At 55.9% G+C, this 20,623-nt stretch overlaps 1 protein-coding gene across 4 annotated transcripts in view; it reads right to left on the reverse strand.

The window, feature by feature from the left end:
• Nucleotides 1-398: 398 nt before the first annotated feature.
• The window catches only part of CCDC33 (coiled-coil domain containing 33), a 90,189-nt gene continuing 69,964 nt past the window's right edge, over nucleotides 399-20,623 (reverse strand). For 2 of the 4 annotated variants that reach the window (XM_037502118.2, XM_054700196.1), the window contains 9 exons: nucleotides 5,635-5,800; nucleotides 5,315-5,403; nucleotides 4,969-5,100; nucleotides 4,771-4,861; nucleotides 3,596-3,762; nucleotides 3,084-3,170; nucleotides 2,218-2,304; nucleotides 1,857-1,970; nucleotides 399-621 (listed from right to left, as the gene is read on the reverse strand). In XM_037502118.2, coding sequence (XP_037358015.1) covers nucleotides 514-621; nucleotides 1,857-1,970; nucleotides 2,218-2,304; nucleotides 3,084-3,170; nucleotides 3,596-3,762; nucleotides 4,771-4,861; nucleotides 4,969-5,100; nucleotides 5,315-5,403; nucleotides 5,635-5,800 — 1,041 coding nt within the window. In that variant the 3' untranslated portion in view covers nucleotides 399-513. The remainder of the gene's footprint in view (nucleotides 622-1,856; nucleotides 1,971-2,217; nucleotides 2,305-3,083; nucleotides 3,171-3,595; nucleotides 3,763-4,770; nucleotides 4,862-4,968; nucleotides 5,101-5,314; nucleotides 5,404-5,634; nucleotides 5,801-20,623) is intronic. The other 2 variants (XM_054700197.1, XM_037502119.2) reach the window with 2 other exon arrangements.

The following is a 20,623-nucleotide window of genomic DNA, read 5'->3' on the forward strand; positions in this document are numbered from 1 at the left end:
CTGGGTCTCCTGACCCTCAGTAGAGGTTTCCTTTCCCTGCCTCTGTCTGCTTTCCTGTCCCCAGCTACGTCTGGACAGAGCATTATCAGCTCAGGCTAGTCCCGGTTAATGGGGTGTTTCATACTCACACGAAGCTATGCGGCAGGCAGGCTTGTTCAGTCTCTCCCTTCCCAAGAATTTCAGCTATAATGGATGTTTGGGAGCAGCCTCTGTCCCATCTCCAAACAGACTGCCTCTGGTGGTCTCACTTCTTCCTGAGGTCTGAAGGGGCTTATCTCCCTGGCTCCTGCTTTGGCGGCCTCTTCTCCCCGCTACCTCCAGGGCCCACCAGGGCCTTTGGCTTTCCAAAGATAGTACCTCCTGGGTCAGACAGAGGCTATGGGGCCTGGGAGGAGGCTGCTAGACTTCCCAGGCTGCTCTGCTCCAGGAAAGAGATGAATGCATTTATTAAAATCATTTTTAGGGGGTGGGGATAAGACTCCCCAGCACAGAAAGGGGAGTTTGCTTGAGTGCTCATGTCTCCTGGGGGTTCGAGGGCTTGTCGAGCTTAGCCTCTGAGTTTGACGTCAAGGGGTCCAGCTTCGAGGGTCCTGTCTGGTCCTCAGGATGGGTTGAGGGGTTCTGTGGGGTACAAAAGCAAGGTGAAGTGAGCATGTCCTGCCCTCAGGGGGTGACCTGTTCAAATGCACCTTGCCTAGGAAGCCAGGCTTCAATGGGCCATGATTTCTCAAAGACGTCCAAACCATTTACCCACAGCAGGTCCACCCCGTGTCCCTGAGTCCCCAGGGACCAGCAGGCAAGTTTGCGACCAGAGTCCCGCATTCCCTGCCCGCACCTTCAGGCCACTCCAGGAACCTGTAACATCTGACTAGGGCTACAGCTGGCTCAAGAGCAGGAGCCATGGTGGTCTGCTCTGGGGGGCTTGGTGGCCCCCAGGCTAAGCTTGAGGGGCAGTTGTGAGCAGGTCTATTCTTGGGAAGCAGGTTTCTCCCGGGGCCACAAGCTCCAGTCCCTGGTGACCTGCAGCCATGTAGTCGCCCAGGAAGAGGGTGCTCATGGGAGAAACTTAGGCACTGTGGAATTGGGTGGGGGTCACAGCAAACGCCCATGAGCAAATCCAGTCCTAAAGGACAGGCAGCGTAGGGCGGCTGAGAAATGCCCATGTGGGTAACCTTCATCTACAGCCATGTCCTTGATTCTCAGCACCCCCCTGGGGGGAAGGAGGCAGCTTTGGGAGGGGCGTCTCACCCCTTAGACAAACGGCAGATTGAGAGGACAAAGGCCTCTGGTGGGAACAGGGCAGAAGCGGGAGCCCAGGTCTTTGACATACATTAGGGGAGCGGTTTCCTAGGTTTTCCTCAAGGCCGGGCGACAGGGACGGGGGCGGGTGTGTGTGGCTGCCAGCCCACCACCCGAGCCTCAAGAAGTCCTCTAGATCCGTGTGTGCTTGAGAAAAATGCCCAAAAATAGATGACTGCATCAAGAAGATGTGGTCCATATACACCATGGAATATTACTCAGCATTCAAAAAAGGTAAACACATGCGATTTGCAGCAACATGGATGGAGCTGGAAGGGATCATGCTCAGCGAAAGAAGCCAGAAAGAAAAAGACAAATACCAGATGGTCTCACTCATAGCAGGAATCTAGAAAACCTAAATAAGGGACCAGGAAAAAGAATAACTATAAGAAAGTAAAAATCAAAATCAACAAACAACTATGAACCAGAGACACTCTATGGGGGTTGGGGGGCAGGGAGGGGAGGGATTGGGGTCAAAATAAGGGGGGTGCAATTGTAATGGGAATATAAAAATAAAATTTATTAAAAAAAAAAAATCCTCTAGAGGGCTCACTCACAGGCAGGGCTGTGACACCGGCATTTCCGGGACGCTCCAAGCCATATTCTTGCTCCTGCAGCCGGGTGGCCAGCTCCTGCTTCTCTCGTCCCCAGCGTCGAGCTGAGTCCTCTAGCTGCAGACACAAGAGGGACAGATGGCAACCATGGGAAGTGGGTTCATCCCTGAGGGACAGGGTGACCAGAGCCTGAGCCTGCTCTCAGGGCAGAAAGCAAAACCCGGGGCATTGTGGGCTTGCCACTTTCCTAGGGAGTTCAAGGGTATGGGGGGGAGGTGGGGGTTGGGGGGTGGAGGGGCCGTGGGCCTAGTCATGGCCAGAGGAGTAGTCTGCTTGGCCTCCCCAACCCCCGGGTCTCGCTCACCTGGCTTTCCAGGGAGAGGATTCGGCTCTGGGCTTGTTCCAGTTTGGCCAAGAGGTTAAACTTGTCTGAAGAAGTAGCAAGGAGATCCTATGGGCAAAGCGGAAACTCACACCTGGCCCAGCCAGGAGGCCCAGGAGCGCAGGACACCAGGGAGTAAGTGCCAGGTCTGGGCTGCGAGCTCAGGTCCCCACGCTGAGCTCAGACCAAGGCTGAACTCTGTCTCAAGCCCCTACCTGGCATATACTTTTTGCACGGTCTCTATGAAGTTTTTACACATGTATTTTTTTTTCCTTCTGGCTTATTTCTTTTCTTTTTTTTTTTTTTTTAAAGATTTATTTATTTATTTATACAAGCACTGGGTACAGTCAGAAGTGCAGGAGGGTGAAAGAATTCACCAGAGCCAGAGCGGGGAACAGAACAGGGAGACTGACGAAATACACTGCTGAGGGGAGCAGCGGGCGTGGCAGGAGAGGTCTGTCGCACCATGTGGGCCTCGCCAGGCAGCCAGGGATTGAACTGGCGCTGCAGAGGCTGCAGGCAGCTTCACAGCCCAGTGCTCAACTGTTGTGCCACCAGGGAGGCCCTACACATGAATTTTTTAATGTAAAATGCTAGGGAACATCCTTTAGCGCAGAGCGGAATCATGACCTGGGAGTCTTTTTGTAAAGCGAAGAATGTATGAAGCAAGGGTTCCCTGGCCTGTTCTTACATCCTGTGAGTCCTGGATGAAGGGGAAAGCCGCCCTGTGGCCCCTGGTTCATTCTCTTCTGTAATTCCATGTCTCCCTTTGGGTGAGCACAAGCAGAGGCACCTGTAGCAGCCTCAGAAGTGAAGAGACCAGGACATTCCTGGGCCCGGGCACCCACCTGTGCGGGCGGGCTCTGTGTTGGGCCATCTGTCTCTCGCAGCCTCTCTGCCACATCTCCTCCTGCGCCCAACTCCCCGGGGTCCACCTGGGATGGGGAGAAGGGCTCTCCAAGGCTGCACCAGTCCCAGGAAGTGCACTGGAGGGAGTTCTGAGAGGCTCACGTAGAGTCCAAGTGTGCGCCAGCCAGGTGGCAAAGGGTTGGGGGTCAGCCAGGTGGCAAAGGGTTGGGGGGTCAAGGATCAGGGGCCAATTAGGGCTTGCTTTTTCCCAGGGTGCTAGATGAGGATTAAGGTGAAACTGTCAGACAGGTGTGCTCCCCAGGAGGAAAAGTGCCAGGCCCGAGAGCTGGCGCTCCAGGAAACTCCAAGTCCCCTGGAGACTGGGAGGCCCAGCTCCCAGTCTTGACCTTTCATTTGAATTGTGCTTTGAGTGGCTGCTAGGCACCCAGTGACTCCCCACCCCTGGTCTCTCCAGGATGACCCAGGTTAAGCCTGGGCAGGCAGCTCTTACCGGCAGGGCCTGCTGTTGTAGAATGATGGGGGCCCCCAGCTGCCGGCTCTTATCCAGCTCTGCCCGAAGCCTGGTGTTTTCTGCTAGCAGCGCGGAGTAGAGGTCAGCAGGCAGATTCTCTCCTGTAGTCCCCGGGGGAAGGCCAGAGGCGGCAGGTGTGGGGAAGGCTGTAAATGCGGTCACAGGGGTTCATGCGATAGGATTTCCTGTCTCCTGGGCCCGGGTCCGATCTTCCTTAACATTTTGCTCCATTCTGCCCCTCCTCTGCTCTCAAGCCTTCAAAGGCTCCCCAGGGCCAGTGGGATCAGGCCCACATCCCGCAGCCCATCATTCTAGCTTCTTTAGGGTCTGATGCCAATGCTGGCCCCAAGCACTGTCCCGCAGCCCTTCATCCTGGGTGAGCTCAGGTCTGCACCTCTCTCTTTCCTGCCTCCTCTGTTGCCCGCATTGCCATCCTGGGACCTCTGCCCGGTCTCCTTCCTAGGTTGTCTTCTCTCATCCCACTCCTGGATGGCCTTGGGCTCTTGAAAGGCAGGTCTAGCTTTCATTGTTTTCCAAAGTTCTTCACGACCACCCTGCCTGGCACCAACACATCTCCACAGTGAGGGCTGAGCCCAGGGTTGGGCACACAGATGCCCTGGTGAGGCTGCACCCATAGGCTCAGGGACACCCTCTGTTTGAGCTGGTCCAACACGATGTGATCTGCTTCTTTCCTATCAGCAAAGACCCTCTGACTGGCAGTTCTAGGTGGCTCTGGTTAACACCATTGGGGAAAACAAACCATTGATTTGACTGAGATATTTTTTGTTTTGCAGATTTGGAGAGATGAGGAACTAATTCCAAGCACCCTAGAGTTAAGAAATCAGGAACTGCTGCTCCAGGCAGCCCCCCTCTGCTCTCTCCAGGCTGCAGGCCTCTCTCCAAAGGGTCCAAGCTTCTTTCTAGCCTGAGTCACACAACACACCGTGTCCTTCCTGCTGTGTTCTGAGGGGCTCTCTGGCAGAAGGGAGCCCAGGGGCCCTCTGTAAGATCTGGGTGCCTGAACAAGTAGGGGACCAGTGCCCTTCTGCCCTCTTCCATGGTTCTCTTGCAACTGGGAGGCCCCTGGGCAGGCAGGGCCTCCAGGGAGGGACACGAGCTGGGGAGTAGGCCACCCACAAGGTGTGCAGACTCACCCACGCCGGGCTTTCCCTGCGGCCTATTCAGCAGCGGCTCATTCCTCTCCCGCAGCTTGTCCTCCAGCACCCGCTCCATCTTCTCGATCACCTGGAGGTTGGCGCGTAGAGGTTGTGCTGGCCTGGGGCGCCTTCCCTTCCCATCTGTGCCTGGGCCCTGTGATCTGGCCCCTGGCAGGCAGCTCCCCTGGTACCTGCCTTCTCCTGGTGCCGCACAGTCTCCTCCAGCGCCTTCATCTTCTGCAGCTTGTCCTGGTACCGCATCAGCAGAGCGTTCTGTGGCTGCTGAGCCTGGTACAGAAGGAGTAACTCCTTCTCGCGATCATTCTTCTGAAGGCAGGGGAAGGAGAAGAAGGGGTTGGGTGGGAAGAAAGGGTGTCTGGGCCTTACTCTTGGCCCCGAGAGTCCACCCCAAACCCCTCTGCTGAGCCCTTCACTGCGCTAACCCTTCTCCCTCTGCTCCTGGATACATCTCCTCCCACACTCCCACCCTCGCTCCCCAGCCCCAAGCTCTGCACCCTCTGGCCCTCAAGCCCCCGCTCACTCGAATCAGCTCGTTCTGCAAATATTGCACCTTGTCCCTCAGTTTCTTCATGTCCAGCTTGCTAATTAGCATTTTCTGATTCATGGACACTGGAGGAAGAAGAGGTCTAGCTCAGGAAGGAGGCCTCTCCCAGCACAGTTGGGGGCTGGGGGCAGGCGTCTCCCTGGGGAGGGGTATAGGATGAGATGCTCTGTCTCCTATTCCAGAGATGACCCGGCCAGCTCTGGCCAGACCACATCCAGCAGGTGTTGAGGGCGGCTCCCCATCTAGAGCTGGGGCTCGGGTGGGCTCGGGGGTCCTCTGTGGCCGTGCTCCCTCACCCAGGTTTTGGACCTCGTCAATGTCGTCCTGCTCCTCCTCCAACCTGTCCTGGTCCAGGCGCCTCCGCAGCACACGGTTCTCCGCTTCCAGGGTGCCGACCTGTCTCCGCAGCGACAGGAGGTCCTCTGCCATCTTCTGCATGGCTCGCCGGTAGTTGTTCAGCTCCTGTGGATCCCAGAGCTCAGAGCTGAGCCCCCAGACCCACTGGAGCCTCCTATCCACATCTGCGCCCACATTTGGAAGTCGCCAGCTAACAAGCTGTGCCCCCGAGTCTCAGCCACTCCACGGAGGGGTGCTGATGACTCTGTCTTCACCCCTCCTTGCTCCCCGAGAGCAGCGGTGCTAATGGTCTGCCCCAGGGGCCACGTCTCGTCTGCTGATGCCAACCTGGAGGACCCGGGCTCAGACACCAGCTGGGGAAGCCCACGAGCGACAGAAACGCAAAGGACCCAGGGTCAGGTTTTTAGGACCTGGACAAATCAGAGGTGCTTCTCTGCCTTCTGCCTTCTCCCGATTTCCCTCTTCCTCATGTTACTGAAAACCTAGAAAGGAGCCTCTCGGAAATCCCAATGAACTCCCAGGCTCCAGACTCCAGGAACCAGGAAGGGATGCGGGGTAGGCCCAGGACCCCCAGACAAGGACTTGGGGTCAAGGTTGTGACCCAGGTACCAGATCCAGGGTGCAAGGTGGGGTCAGGATGCCCGGCTGTGATGTTCGGTCAGGAAGAACGAAAACCTCCCGCCTGGTGTTTGTGGAGCAGCTTACGTGTTCCAGTCAGTGGCCTCCCTCCGTTACCCCTCCAACCAGCCCCATTTTACCAACTAGGAAACCAAGACCACAGCTGCAGCAAGATGAGGTGGGGCAGAGCCAGGGTCTGCCATCGGGGCCCCCGGCCCTAGGTCTGCGCTCGCATGCGGCACGGTCCTGCCCCGGTCGCGGCACAGAGCGCGCTCAAAGCAGGTAACGAAAATGAAGCTCAGTGTGAGCTCAACGTGGGGAAGAAATTTATAAATGCCCATATATAAGCATAGAAAACATAATAGACTATATTTACTAGAGAATAGAAATCCTCTGCTATTATGTGTGACAGGTTCAGTGAAGAGAATTTCTTAAATCTAAACAGAGGGATCCAGAAGGGAAGGCAGACAGGACCGTGGAGGGGGTGGGAGGGGAGGCTAAGCCGGGGTTTGCTGAACCCGTTGCCTGCAGCCTTCCTGAGGCTGTGTGGGCTTTGCACATGGGCTGGGGTGGGGGCTCCTGGGCCCGGTCAGGTTCCCAAGGCGCCAGAGGCAGAGCTCCGCTCCCGGCTCCCAGCTGGGCCCCGTGCTGACTGGGCTGTGGCCTGGCTCCCAGCCGCTGCCTCCAACCTGCCGCGTGGTGGGCGGCGGCTTCCTGGGGAGGACTTCCGAGACAGCAGGGGCTCAGCGCTCACCACTTGTCGCCTGCCACGGTCTAGTCTTCTGGCTGGAAGCCCTCTAACTGGCGCCAGTGCTGGGCCATCTCTTCAGCACCTGCCCTAGTCCCGTTCCAGTCTTGGCTCCTCTAGATGTGCCCATCTGGTGCCCCGAGAAACAGCACCGCTCGCGGGGAGACGCCCAGATACCGCAGATACGCACAGGGTTGGTGGTCAGATCAGAAACCCAGTCTGGTCACTATGAGCTCAGACAGGCCCGCTCACCTTGCTGAGCCTCAGATTCCTCATTTGGGATGAGCTGGGTTTGCTGCCAGGCTCTCAGTGTGGGGGCCACAGCGGGCACAGGCCCTACCCAGAGCAGGTATGATTTGGAGATGAAAGTCCTCATCTCCCCCCTCTTCTTTCTTGCTGCCCTCACCCTGAGGACCCTTGCCCCACCCCCACCCTCTGCTGTGCTGTGCATCTTTGATTTACAACATCCCCATGACTGACAGGGGTTTGGGAGGCCCAGGAGACTGTCAAGAGGGAGCACAAGAGGAAATTTGACCTCCTTTTCTTCCCCAGCCTAGTTCCATCTCTTATTGTGTCTGTTCTGGACAACCGCAGCAGGACCCAAATGGGCTTCGTTGCTTCTAGGTTAGCTCCCACACACACACGTCCAAGAAAGCATGGTCCAGGGTGCTTGCTGCAGCGAAGTTTGTGCTCCCACACTAGGGGCACACCCAGTCTCCGGGCTACAGGCAGAACTGCAGAGAATGACCTAGAGTTAATTGTTCTGACACGGAGCGATGACCACGCTCCACTGTTAAATTAAAAAATCATGTGGCAAATACATATGGTCCCATGCAATACTAGTGAGTGTGTACATGTGAGTGTGTACATGTGCGTGTGCGTGCATTTAAGTATGTAGTAACAGTGGCTACTGCTGAGTTGGAAAGGGAAAGGAATATTTGCTTCATTTCTAATTTTTGTATTTTTAACAAGAATGTATTCATGTTTTCATCCTCTAACTAAAAATAATTTGAACGTAAAGACATTAAGGGCCGTGGCATGTTCAATGATTGAAACATGTAAGCAATATTTAAATCTGAGTACATTGAGGGCCATATTATGTTCATGGATTGAAAAATACAATTTTTAAAGAGTCGGTCTTCCTTGGGGCTCCGTGGTGGCTCAGGAGTTAAAGTCTCAGCAGTATCAAGTTATCTCCAGCCACTGCAGCACAAGTTCCATCTGTAGCCAGGGAGCGACCCACATGGCGCGGCAGACCTCTCCTGTCTCGCCCGCTGCTCCCCTCAGCAGTGTATTTCGGTCCATCTGCCTGTTCTGTTCCCCACTCTGTCTCTGGTGAATCCGCTCACCCCTACCCCCCACCCCGGCCACGGCCCCACACCTCTGGCTTACACCCCAGCTCTAGTATGCATAAATAAATAAAATCTTAAAAAAAAGTCAGTCTTCCTTAAATGGATTTATAGATTTAATCAAAACCCACTACTTTGTGTGTCCTGTAAAAATGGATAAACGGTTCCTAGCATGTATGAGAAATAAAAAGGACAAGTTTAGTTATGATTTGTAATGATCACATGATAATGTGATTTGTAGCAAGAAATACATACGTCCCCATTTGTGTTGAGGGTGGTGGGGGTGCCTCCTGTCACTAGGCTTTGGGAAAGCGCCCGGGAAGGGAAGGGAGGGCTGGTCGCCCTGGGACCTTCCTGTGAGTAGAGGGTTTGGAAGTTTCAGCCCCACCCCCTCACTCTCAGGAACTGGCACTTAATTAATTCTTGAAGCTAATTAATCAAGGCTTTGTAATGGTGCTTCCATAAAAAAGCAAAAAAAAAAAAGGAGGAGGAGGGGGTTGGAGAGGTTGAGGTCGGTGGACGCGTGGAGGTGCTGGGAGAATGGCCCGTGTCCAGAGGGCAGGGAGACCTGTGCCGCCCTCCCCACGCTTGCTCCACGCCTCTCGGCCAGCTGGCCGTTCCCGAATGAAATCCCTGGACAATAAGCCAGTGACCTAGGGAGGAAAACGCTTCTGAGGCCTGTGAGCTGCCCCGGCCAACGGATGGAACCCACAGGGGGGGTTGGGCTCGTGGGGCTGTCTGACTTAGAGCCAGTAGGTCAGAAGCGCAGGCGCCAACCTGCACTCGAGCTTGGCATGCTGACTTGGAGGGGTTCAAGGGCACTTCCCGTTTATAGCCTGTCAATCAGAGGCTGCGGTGGTGGTGAAGGCAGCTCGGTGACCCCGAGTCCTTGACCTGTGGTGTCTGATTTGATCTCCGGGCAGGCAGGTCAGACTCAGCTGCGTTCTCAGGTTCTGCCCTATGCTTGCTGGTGTGGGGGGCCCACTCCCGCACATGTTAGGAATTTGGGCTCTTGAACAGCCATTTTATGGTCAAAATATGTTTGAAGGGGAACTGGGTGGGAGGACTTGCTCTGTCAGCTGCCAAAACTGATGAGGAAGCTGCAGTTACTAAGACAGGGTGATATCGGTGCAAAGATTATGAAGTCAGGCAAAGACGCGGACAGAGAACCCTGCCACAGAGCTACACATGCTGGCATTTACGACAGAGGTGGCATTAGAGGGCAGAGGGAAATAAATGGTGATCCATCAACCTCATGCATAGGCCCCATATAAACGGAAATTTGACTCCTATCACAGTGTGATTTATAACATTCCAGATGCATAATTCCAAGCATAAAAGGTAAAACAGGGCCTCCCTGGTGGCGCAAGGGGTTAAGCACCGCATTACGAAGCAATCTGCAGCCTCTGCAGCATGAATTTTATCCCTAGCTAGCCAGGGAGCAACCCACATGGCGCAGCAGACCTCTCCTGCCTCGCCCGCTGCTCCCCTCAGCAGTGTATTTCAGTCAGTCTGCCTGTTCTGTTCCCCACTCTGTCTCTGGTGAATCCTCTCACCCCCCCACATCTCTGGCCTGTACCTCAGATCTTGTATGCATAACTAAATAAATCTTAAAAAAAAATAAAATAAAAGGTAAAACAATAAAGGCACTAGCCGAGAAGCATAAGACCACCTTTATGAATTTGGGCAAGGGAAGGGTTTTAAAAATAGGACAAAAAAAAGCACAAACCAAAATGGAAAGTGTTGATAAATTGGGTACATTTAAATCAATAACTTTATTCATGAACAGGCATCAGGAAGGGGAAGGATGGGTAGAGTGGGAACAGATATTCATAACGCACACAGCAGACAATGGCCATATCGGATATAAAAATCACTCCTACAAATCAGTAGGTAAGAGCAAGGCCTCCTGCTGGAATAATGGACAGGCGATCTTCACCAGCACTTGATAAAGTAAGCCAATAGGCCTATGAATTGTGCTCTGCCTCACTAGTCATTTCAAACCACAATGAATCAACTGTATACCCAAAAGAATCAAAACCCAAAAAAACCCCAAACAATCCTGACCATATCGAATGTTGGTGAAAGAAGCAGGACACATGTATTCACTCAGAGGGAACAGGAAGCACCACCATCACTTTGGGAAACTTCTTGGTGGATACCATCAGAGCTGAACTCACGGATAACCTATGATCTAGCAGCTGTGCTCCTGACTTGATACCCTACCAAAACACAACAGTGAACACATCCAGAAGCGGGTGTGAGAGCATTCCTGGCAGCATTATTTACAATAATCTTAAGCAGGAAATAGTACAAATGCCCTCCACAGTCAAATGTTGGAACAATCACACAGCAGAATACTATACAGCAATAAAAAATATATGAATGGCGGCCACATGAAACCACATGGAACAATCACTAAACATAATAGTGAGCAAAGGATAGAGTGAGCAAAGGAAGCAGACACAAAAGGTCTAGTCTACAGTCTCACATAGATTTCCTTGAAAACTAGGCAAGCTTAAGTAATAGAGGTAGGAGTCGGGGTATTAGATCCATTTGGAGGGTTGGGGAGCGCCTGGGGTCACAAGAGAGATGATGGGGTGCAGGCAATGCTTTGGACCTGTGGGGGTTACGTGTGTGTGTTTACTTTGAGATAATTCATCCAGTGAATAAGTATGTTTTGAGCATTTGTTTGAATTGCTCAGGTACACTCCCAGCCTCCAGCAGTTAGCGGTTCTTCTGGCCCTGAATTTTGGGTGCTCCCAGGGACTGGCTCCTGGGCCCCCATAGTGGCCTCTTCATCCTATTGGGCCTCCTGCAGGGTTATCCTCCAGGGCTGAGCAGATTCTGCTCAGTCTCCCCAGCAGAGCCCTTTAAGAAGGAGCAGACAGTCACATTGAGGGCCTACACTCAAGCCTGACCACAGCCTCTGCTTGCAAATGTGGGGATGGCATTTGAACCAGACTCCCTAAATCTGTGCCTTTGGGCCTACCATACCAAGGAAGGCAGAAGGTTTAATCCAGAGGGGAGAAGGGGAGGTCCTGGCTTGCCTTTGAGCTGGCTCTAACTCCAGACTTGAGGGATGTGGCCAGACTTGGGGGATGTGGCCAGTGTGGGGACCAATATCCACCTGATATCCAAAGGCCCCCTTCTGTCTTTGGTCTCCAAGGCCAAGTTTGCTTTGGGGTAGAGATGGAAGAAAGTTCCACTGCTTGTTCCACAGGGAGCCAGAAGTGTTCTGGCCACCCTGAGTCTGGAGAGGAGGGTGTGTCGCCTCATCTCACTGTCCCCAACCGCACCTTACCCGGATCTCGGAGAAAACCTCGGGTTTGAACGAACCGGTTACATTCCATTGCTGGGTCACCTCCAGGGGGCCTTTCCCAAGCAGGGAGAAGGATCCAGGGCAAGGATGGGTCCTTCTGGATGCTGGAGTCAGGAGCACTCTGATCTGAGTGGGGGTGGAGGGCCAGGGCCTTTGCAGTCATGGCTCAGAGTGAGCTCCTGGCATCAGCTCAGATGCCAAGTCTGAGACCGGCTACTCATGACCCCTTACCAGCCACCCTCAGGCACACGGGTCCAGCCCTTCTCTCCTTCCCTTGTTCTTCTACTTGTGCTCAGCGATCTGAGTGAACCCCCATCCCAGCACCTAAGCTTTGTCTTTTTATAGTGCGTCCAGTGATTTTCACATGGGGTTGGAGGCGTGTGAGTGTGTGTGCGTGCATGAGGGAGTCCTGAGGGAAAGGGTGACAGGTCACTTGGCCTACCCTGGTCTGATCACTCCTCTGCTCACTCAGGAGCTCCTGCTTTCTCGGCTCCTATTGCTCCTCAGCTCAGTGGTCCTCAGGGTGAGCAAAGTTCGGTTTATAACACGACCCCGTACCCCTCCAAAGAGAGCAGGGCTCCTGAGTAAGGCCTGCTGGGAGGGCAGGGGAGCCCTCCCCACCCCCGTGGGCAATAAGACCCTAGTTGTTGTGCAGGCCCCCTGCAGAACCCTCTGTTGTGCAGGCCCCCTGGAGAAGCCTTGGCTTACCCCTCCCTACCCCCAAGCCCCAGTCGCTCCCAGCCAGCAACTTCAGGACCTAGAACCTAGAGAAGTTTCCTCCCCTCAGCTTCTCCTCCCCCACACTGAGCACAGGCCTTGGGGAGGCTATAACCCTGGCTGTGGGGACTCAGGCTATAACCCTGAGTGGGGACTCAGGGCCACACTCTGCGTCACAGACCAGCCAGAGGTCACAACAGACAGTGGCCTCAGATTCCTGCTTTGGTCTCCGCCTGCCCTGCTTCCCTGGTTCCCGGCCCCTCCGGGAGTGGGCAGGTCAGCCCTTCCTCTTTCCTCTTGGGACCTGCACATCCTCTAGGGATCCCGACCCCACCTATGCCTGACCCTTGGTGCCCACTGAGCCCCTCTCATCCCCTGGCACCCCTGCCGGGACCCCAGGTATCAGTCTGCACAGGGAGAAGGGTCAGGTGGCCAGGGGACTGAGTGGCTCCCCTGCTGCTGAGCGCTCGTGGCCTTTGCTGCACCGGCACCTCCCCTCTGGCTCTGGAAGGGGGGAGCTGAGGCCCGGAGCCTCGGTGTCCTTGTCTGTGGGAAGGTCAGGAACCATATTCAAGGGCTGGCCGTGGGTTGAGGAGCGTGAACAGGACCAGCCTGCGGCCTGTGCACAAGGAGACCCAGCTGCCATCAAGGACACCTTTGAGTGCTTAAAAAATCATTCTTACAGTAACCGAGGGCGACGCGCACAGCGGGGAGATCATCTGATTACTACATCTGATTACTACAGAAACCATGGCCCAGTGCCCTCCTCACCTTCCTTACCACGAACCCAGGGAGGGGGCAGTGGTTATCTTTTCTCAAGCCCCAAAGAAGGCACTGCTTCCCCCTCCTCCCCATGGGGAGTCCCTGTGGTGAGAGCTGAGCACCTCATCCAAGAGGGCCGGACAACACCCCTGCGGCCACTGGCAGCCCTGTCAATCAGAAGGGCCTTAGACTTTTATGTACAGATGGGGAAACTGGGGCTAGAAGGCAGCCGTGTGCTCGAGTGTGAAGAGGCTCGGTTAGAGAGCCTAGGCTGGAAGCAGCGCAGCAAACATCCATCAATTAACACTCTTTGAATGCCACATCTGTGCCACACATCTGTGCCACACATCTGTGCCACACGGAAGCCATGGAACTTGGAGGAGCCCAGTGTCCCCGCCTGCAGGGTGTCCTATTTATACTGAGGTGTTGGCCGAATGTGCCGGTGACAGAGGGGAGCACAGAGGAGATTCTCAACCTGGCCTGGGGGTCCCGGAAGGCATCCTGAGGAGGGGGTAACATGAGCTGCCTCTGGAGGATGAGCAGCTGTGGCTCTGGGGGGGAGAGCAGGTTCTCTGGGCAAAGGCGTGATGGGAAGAAAGCAGGGTGAGGGGAGGGGAGAGGAGTGGTTTGGCCCGAGAGCAGTGGGGTACATGCAAGTGCTAGGAGCTTGGCCTTTGTCCTGCTGGGGAGCATGTGACAAGACCACACACGCGCACACCACCGGCTGGTCAGCACCTAGGAGAGATGGGGGTGCAGGTTAAGAGCAGAGTCAGGTGACAGGATGGACCCTGAGCTGGGTGGGAGCAGTGGGCAGGGAGGGGAAGGTGGTACAGGCAGAGGAGGGGGAGGAGAAGGAGGGACAGGTGCAAAGGAGGAAGGAGGAGGACCTGGCTTGGGGAGGGGAGGGTGTATAGTACCCAGGGCCCTGTGCCCTCCAGGAGGAGGTGGTGCTCAAGCTCGCTGGCAAGAGGGGCTGGAAGGACAGCCCACGGAGGTGTAATGAGAGCCTCTGCAGGGAGATTTCCTTGAGTCAGGGAAGTGTAGAGTGAGGAAGAGGGGTAAGGGCAAAGGAAGGGAGTGGTGGTGGGCGGGAATCCCTCAAATCAGGGCGTCCACCACAGAGGCAGGAGCGAAGGGGTGGGAGCAGGCTTGAAAGCCAGGGCCACAGTTCAGAATGTGGCCAGTTCAGAATGTGGGGTGGGGGGGCCTAGATAATCTCTCTATTGTGGCATATCTGATAATGACCCACTGCCTTTCTAGGTAGAGCACCCAACACCTGAGCGCAAAAGGAAACCCCCCTTCTTAAGAATATTAAGGAGCAGGTGAGGGAGGGAGGGCTTACTGGACAGAGCTAAGGGACAGGACGTACCCACGCCGAGGAATAGTACACGGCAATGAAAAAGAGGCCACGGCACCAAACAACCAGGCAGGAGCGCCTCACACACGAAGCTGAGCGGAAGAACCAGACTCAAAACAGTGTGCGTGGTGTGGTGCCCTGGGGACTCCAAAGCAGGACCTACCCGGCCATAAGGCTTTGTATGAGCATGACAGCGAAGGCGCAGGAGTCAAGCCTGGGGAGGCGGGAGGGGCACCAGGGGCTTCTGGGGGTCGGCGATGTTCTGTTTCTTGACCGGGGTGGTGGTTTTACGGACATTTGTTTTATAATCATTGGGTGGTGGTTTGCTTTTTTATGTTCAATGGAATTGTGTCCATGTGGCTTACATTTCGCAATTTACAAGGCCTTTGAGAAAAGGAGAGAAGGCTTAATGGCTTGCGAGTCTGCAGAGGGACCTCTGGCCATGGCGATAAGGTGACCCCTGGTTACCTTGGGCAGTGTTCTGAACTCCAGGGTGCAGGGGGGGCGGTTAGGGGAACAGCGGGGTGGAGAAGGGGTAGAGGGTTAGTTGGTGACACAGGGTGGAGGAGAAGTGTGGGGGTGGGGACAGGCCTTTCTGGAGAACTAGGAGACAGACTGTGTGTCCAGGGGCAGTGCGGGCTGGAGCAGGGGGAGGGCAGGGAGGGTTTGGCTGTCTTAAGGGGAGGCAGGAAGCCCTAGGCCGGGGGCAGGGGAGGCAGGTGTTCAGATCAGAGGCGGTGTGGGTGGCCAGGCTCTGTGGCGGGTAAAGTGGTTGCAAAGGGTGGGCAGCAGCCAGGCTGAGTCAGGGTCTGGGGCGTGCTGGCTTTCCTGGTTAGCCGTCAGCTCCCGGGTCCAAGGACGGTCGCTGGCAGATCTGCCATGGGCTTCGCCTTCACAGCCGCCAGAGGGCAGCCGCCTCCCACGGATGCTCGGCTTCAGCCTGGCGTGGGAATGAAGCCAGCCTGTGGGGGACCCCAGCACGTGGAGGGGGTAGGCGCTATGACTCTCCAGCCTCAGGCCCTGGAGTGACCCCGTGGGAAGTGACACCTGCCTGCAGCAGACACCCGAGGCTGATGCTGGTGCAGAAGGAACAGTGAGAAGCTGAGAAAGTGATCCAGCCTCCTCCCCTCCCAACGCTTACAGCCCCCACCCCTGCCGAGACGTAAATCTTTGAAAATCAGATCAGATTGTCCACTTAGGAAGACACTCGATGGACACTAAGCCCAGGTGGCGCACAGGGGTCCCTGGTGCTTAAGGGCACTGGCCGCCCTTTGTGGGAAGCTCCCCACCGGCCAGGCCCTGAATAAACGTCTCTAACTGCAGAGGGGAGGCTGCAAGGGAGGCTTCTCACACCCCTGTTCCGAGGAAGCTGCCCCAGAGAGGGAAGGGTGGGTGATTGTTCCAGATCCTGCCTCTGGCAGGGGTGGCACTTGTAGAGGGAGTGTGCTTGGGGGCCCAGGAACCAGCCTGGGGGGACAGAACAGTCCCCTCTGAGAGGACCAGGTCAAGTGCTTCCCTGCCCTTGACCTTACTCTTTCACCAGGGATTGGGACTATTTCTCCTGGGCCAGGTCTCTACTGGGGGGGTAGAGGTGTGCACCCCCCACCCCCAAGCGGTGAATCCCATTTAAGCATGCTAGGTGCTCCCAGGGTGTAGAGTGGCTGTTTATGTGGATAAGAGACAGATTCCCATCCACTGGACCCGGCCAGACCTGTCTGCTGTGGACCCTGCACAGGACAAAGAAGGGCCAATTCTACTCCCTCATGGCACCCCTGTACCTCTGAAAAATCAGCTATTGTAGTGTATCTATCCTCCTCACCCCCAACCCCTGCCAAAGATTCCCCCTGCCCAGAGAGGCAGCCCGTCCCTCTGCTCTAGGCTAACTGGTCTGATCCAAGTAGCCTCTTCCTCCAGGAAGTCCTCCTAGTTCTCTACCTCTTTATTTTGGGCTTTGCGTTACCTCAGAACAGTCTTCCTCCCTGAAGGATGAAAGACACTGCAGGTCCTATGCTGCTCCTCTCCTTTTGAGGTGGGGTTTAACTCCCTCTCCTCACAATGGGGAGACAGACACCATCCGGGGACTTCTGAGGCACGCTGGTCAGAAGCCTGGCGGCTTCTGCCCTTCCTCCTGGAATACTGGCTGTCCCCCCCAGGGAAGAATCCTTGTGCTTTGAAGGGGCCATGCTGTTGGGAAGCCCAATCAACAGTGTGGGTGAGAGAGTGTCCCCCAGCCCCAGCTCTGCAGTCCTCTTAGCTGACAAGTCCTCCCTGCTGTGTTGGTGGAGCGAATGACCCACAAAACAGAGAGGAAATAATCAAAGAAGAAACGACTGCCTTAAGTCATCACGTTTTGAGATGGTTGTGCTGCAGTCAGAGATCACTGGAACATTCTGCCTGGCTCCTGGAGCCCTTCAGAGGCTCCCACGAGCCCTCACGATGGATTTCCAGCTCTGGATTTCAAGGCTGTCTGAACCAGCACAGCTAGATCTTCTTTCAAAATGTTGCCCTGGCGGCTCTGCCCCTGGGCCAGACTTCCTGGGCCCCTCTCTGTCTTTTAAGCCTCATTAGCTCTGCCAAGGAGCCGGCCCTGCAGGCCCACTGCGGCCTGACATCCCTCCACCAAGGGCCACACACAGACCACACTTGTCCCCTTGCTCCTGGGAGATCCTAACAGGCACCGTGGACTCTGCCCTCTTCTCAGCAGCCTCTGGTCACCCTCCTGGGGTGGAGAAGTAGGGCAAACACACCCCCCAGGACTGGGAGCCGGGACCTGCCTCTGCCAGACCTGCTGTCACGTATGGGGCAGAGCGACTCAGGATGTCTGAGAGGCCGCTCCTGGCTAATGGAAGCTGTCCAATTCTTTAAACAGGAATTAACCACATTGCTTTCAAATAAAATAGAAGCCCTCACACCTTGCACAAACTGGTGCTGACCTTCCTTGGAGATCCTGAGATCAGGGAGCTCTGAGCACAGGCCTAGTTCTGGGGGGCAGGGGCTAGCTCAGGGAGCAGTGGGAGAGGGGATTTGCTGAAAGAGAACAAAGGGTACTTTTCCAGGGCGCAGGGTACACCATGGCTAAGTCGTCCCTTAGCCCCAGGTACACCGGGCCTAGGCCTCTGGATCCCTCCCTCTGCCCCTGACCACTGCCCACTGAGCCAAGCTCCCTCCCATCCTGTTGGAGGTCAGCGTGACGACAGAACTGTGGCCAAGAGAACAGCCTCTTCCCTTCCTTCAATCTCTCCTGAGCCCCATCACCAGCAGAGGGCCTGTGTGTCCCACTGCTGTGGGATGTGAGGCCCAGGGCTGGTGCCTACTGGAGGTCAGGCAGCAAGGGTGTGGCCTAGGGGGAGAGGATGCACAGCAAGCCCAGGGCTATCTCCCTGACCTTGGCTTTGGAGGTGGGAGCCTGGCCCCGGTGGACCCCTTCTTCACCTGCTACCACTCTTGAGGGAGGCCCAGCCCAGGAGGTCTGCTGCTGCACTGAGGACAGACCCAAGTCACAGGAGGTTCTAGAGCCAAGGCTCTGCTTCTCACCCGCCATCCCTGCTCCCAGTCCCCTTGAATGTAGCTGAGCCTCTCAACTTCAAGCAAAACTGTGCAAATTGCTTTTTAAAGCAGGTTCCCTGAAGGGGAGGCAGTGGCTTCTTTGTTCAGACCAAGGTTACAGCAAAGAAACAAAAGGAGTGAATTTTCCCTTTCTTTTCCTTCCTGCTGCCTGGGAGATGGTGTCTAGAAAGCTTTTGTGCTTAGCACTGTGAAGTGAGGCCTTGGTCAGCCGACCCCAGCTCCTGCCTAATTGGCCTCAGCAGGAGCCAGGCCGTAATTGAACTGGTTGACAATGGAGGTGGGGGTGGGACTGGCTTGGGGGAGGGGCTTCCTGAAAGATGCTGTATCTTTGTTACCAGCTCTCTCAGAATGCCGCCTGCCTTGAAGGCACCACTCTGGGTCCTCCTCCTCCAGGAAGACCCTCTGGGTTAGTCATCCATCACTCCTCCTTATGTTTGTGGCTTAGAGTCCTGCCTTTTCCAAAATCAGCTTGGGGCTGGTCCTTGTCCTCAGCCCAGGGAAGTAAAGGGTCAGGCATGGGGTGGGGGCGGGGGGGGGGTGCGGGAATGGAGAGCTGATGAGGAGACTCCTCATAGCCCCTGATTACATAAAGAATCCCTTCTCCACTGGTCACCTCCTGCCAGAATCCCCCCTGGTTATTAGTGCTTTTCTGCCTCCCCCCTACATGAGATGGGGGGAGCCTGGCTGGAGTAGAATCCTTGGGTTCTAATCCAGCCTCTGCCCACATCTGTCATGGGACCTTCAGCAAGGTCTTCACCCACTCCGTGCAGCCTCAGCTGCCAGCTGGGGTGCTGATCCATGCTGGGGATGAATGTTGGGGTTTTGCCACAATGGGAGAACAAATGCTTTGGCAAATGGTATCCAACAAGGATGGTGTTGTCACTAATCCAGCCAGTGCAGGCCCTCTTGGCCTGGGGCTAATGCACCTACTTTGGGTGACCCTCTGCCTCCACCTCCTCCCTGCTCCCCCAGCCCTGTGTGAGCTCTGCATACCAGTAAGACCTTCCCCGTGACTGCCCCAGGCTGGCCCAGGTCCAGCCTAGTTCTAGGTTGGAGGGCTGGACCTCTACAAGGCCAGAGCCAGGGCCAGGACTGGCAGGAGACAATGGTCACTTTGAAAGGATTTTCCCAGAAGTCCTCTCCTCCTTCTATGGGTTCCTGGGTGAGGGTCAGGAGACTGGGGCTGGGCCTGGGGGCCTTTCAGGGGGCCCTGTGACCCTAGGTATCTAGGGGCCAATGCCCGCTGGCCTGATCTTCTGGTCCTCCCCCAACCTGCCTCCTACTCACACAGCCTCTGGAAACACCTCTGCTGGTTGCCAGGCAACACACCCCAACACACCTGCTTGGTAGGTGACCCAACCCACCCTCCCAGAACCGGCGCGGGTGTGGGGGCAGACTTACAGAGCGGCTGTCATGGAGGCCTGAGATAGCCTTGGGGGCTGCAGGAGGTAGGGGACCTGGCTCCCCCATCTTTCCTGACAGCAGTTCCTTTTCCCCAGGATGGTCCCCAGGGACTGTTGCTACAACAAGTGCCTGCCTAGTGACAGCCCAGCCTGGACCTGGAAGCAGGCAGGCCCTCAAGGCTGCCTCCCCTTTGTTTTGGTGGGAGGCATCTGGGTGGGGCAGCTGAAACCAGGGTAGGCGTACTCCAGCTGCTAGGAGATGGCAGGCCTTGCAGGGCCTGGAGCCCAGGAAAAGGGGGAAGGCCTTGAATGAGTTTGACCTCTCTCCTCCCCAGCTCCATCTCAGCACCCTCCTCTAGCTACAACTCCGTCTCCCCTTAGTCACCCTGCTCCCCTTCCATTTTCTCTCCCTTTCGTGACCCTGCACCCTCAGTTTCCTGCCTCCCCACTCCCTCTGCTCCCTCTGCTCCCCCCACCCCCCACCCCAGCAGCCTAGACTAGACTCACTTCTCTGGAAGCAGCAAGCCTGCCCCTGGGGCCTTCCCATCTCTGCTTTCCTGATGGTCTGGACAAATTCCTTTCCCTTTAGTTCAGCGGAGACAGGGGTGGATGTTTTTAAAAGGAACTCACTGAGAAGCAAAGGGAAAACAAATCCAAACAAGGCGGCCCACCTCCTAGAAACGGCCTTGAACACTAAGGCAGAGCCCTCTGCACTAGTTGCCCTTGGCTTGGGAGGTAGAGACCCCACCTCGGCAAGGGGGGTCTGCCTGGAGTTCTCCAGCTGAGTTGGGCTCATCCTGGCTGTCCCAGGCCAGCTTGGTCCCAAAGCCTTTCCTGAAAGCCCCACCCCCAGCCTGCCCCCCAGATGTCTGCGCTGACACAACCAGGCCTGCATGAATATTCCTTCACCTGTTTAATGAGCAGACAACAGGTGTTGGGGGTCTCTGGGGCCTCGCCGATGGCACAATCCTAATATTCAAGTGGACAGTCCAAGACAGACAGCTCTACCTGTTTCAAAAGCCCCTCCCTTGTCCAAGGCACCCCTTCTGGCTGCCGGGTGCTAGCTCAGGACTGGGCAGGGGTGC

Source organism: Talpa occidentalis, unplaced genomic scaffold (genome assembly GCF_014898055.3).
Source record: "Talpa occidentalis isolate TD23 unplaced genomic scaffold, MPIMG_talOcc4v2.1 talOcc4.11, whole genome shotgun sequence".
In the NCBI taxonomy this organism is placed as follows: domain Eukaryota; kingdom Metazoa; phylum Chordata; class Mammalia; order Eulipotyphla; family Talpidae; genus Talpa; species Talpa occidentalis.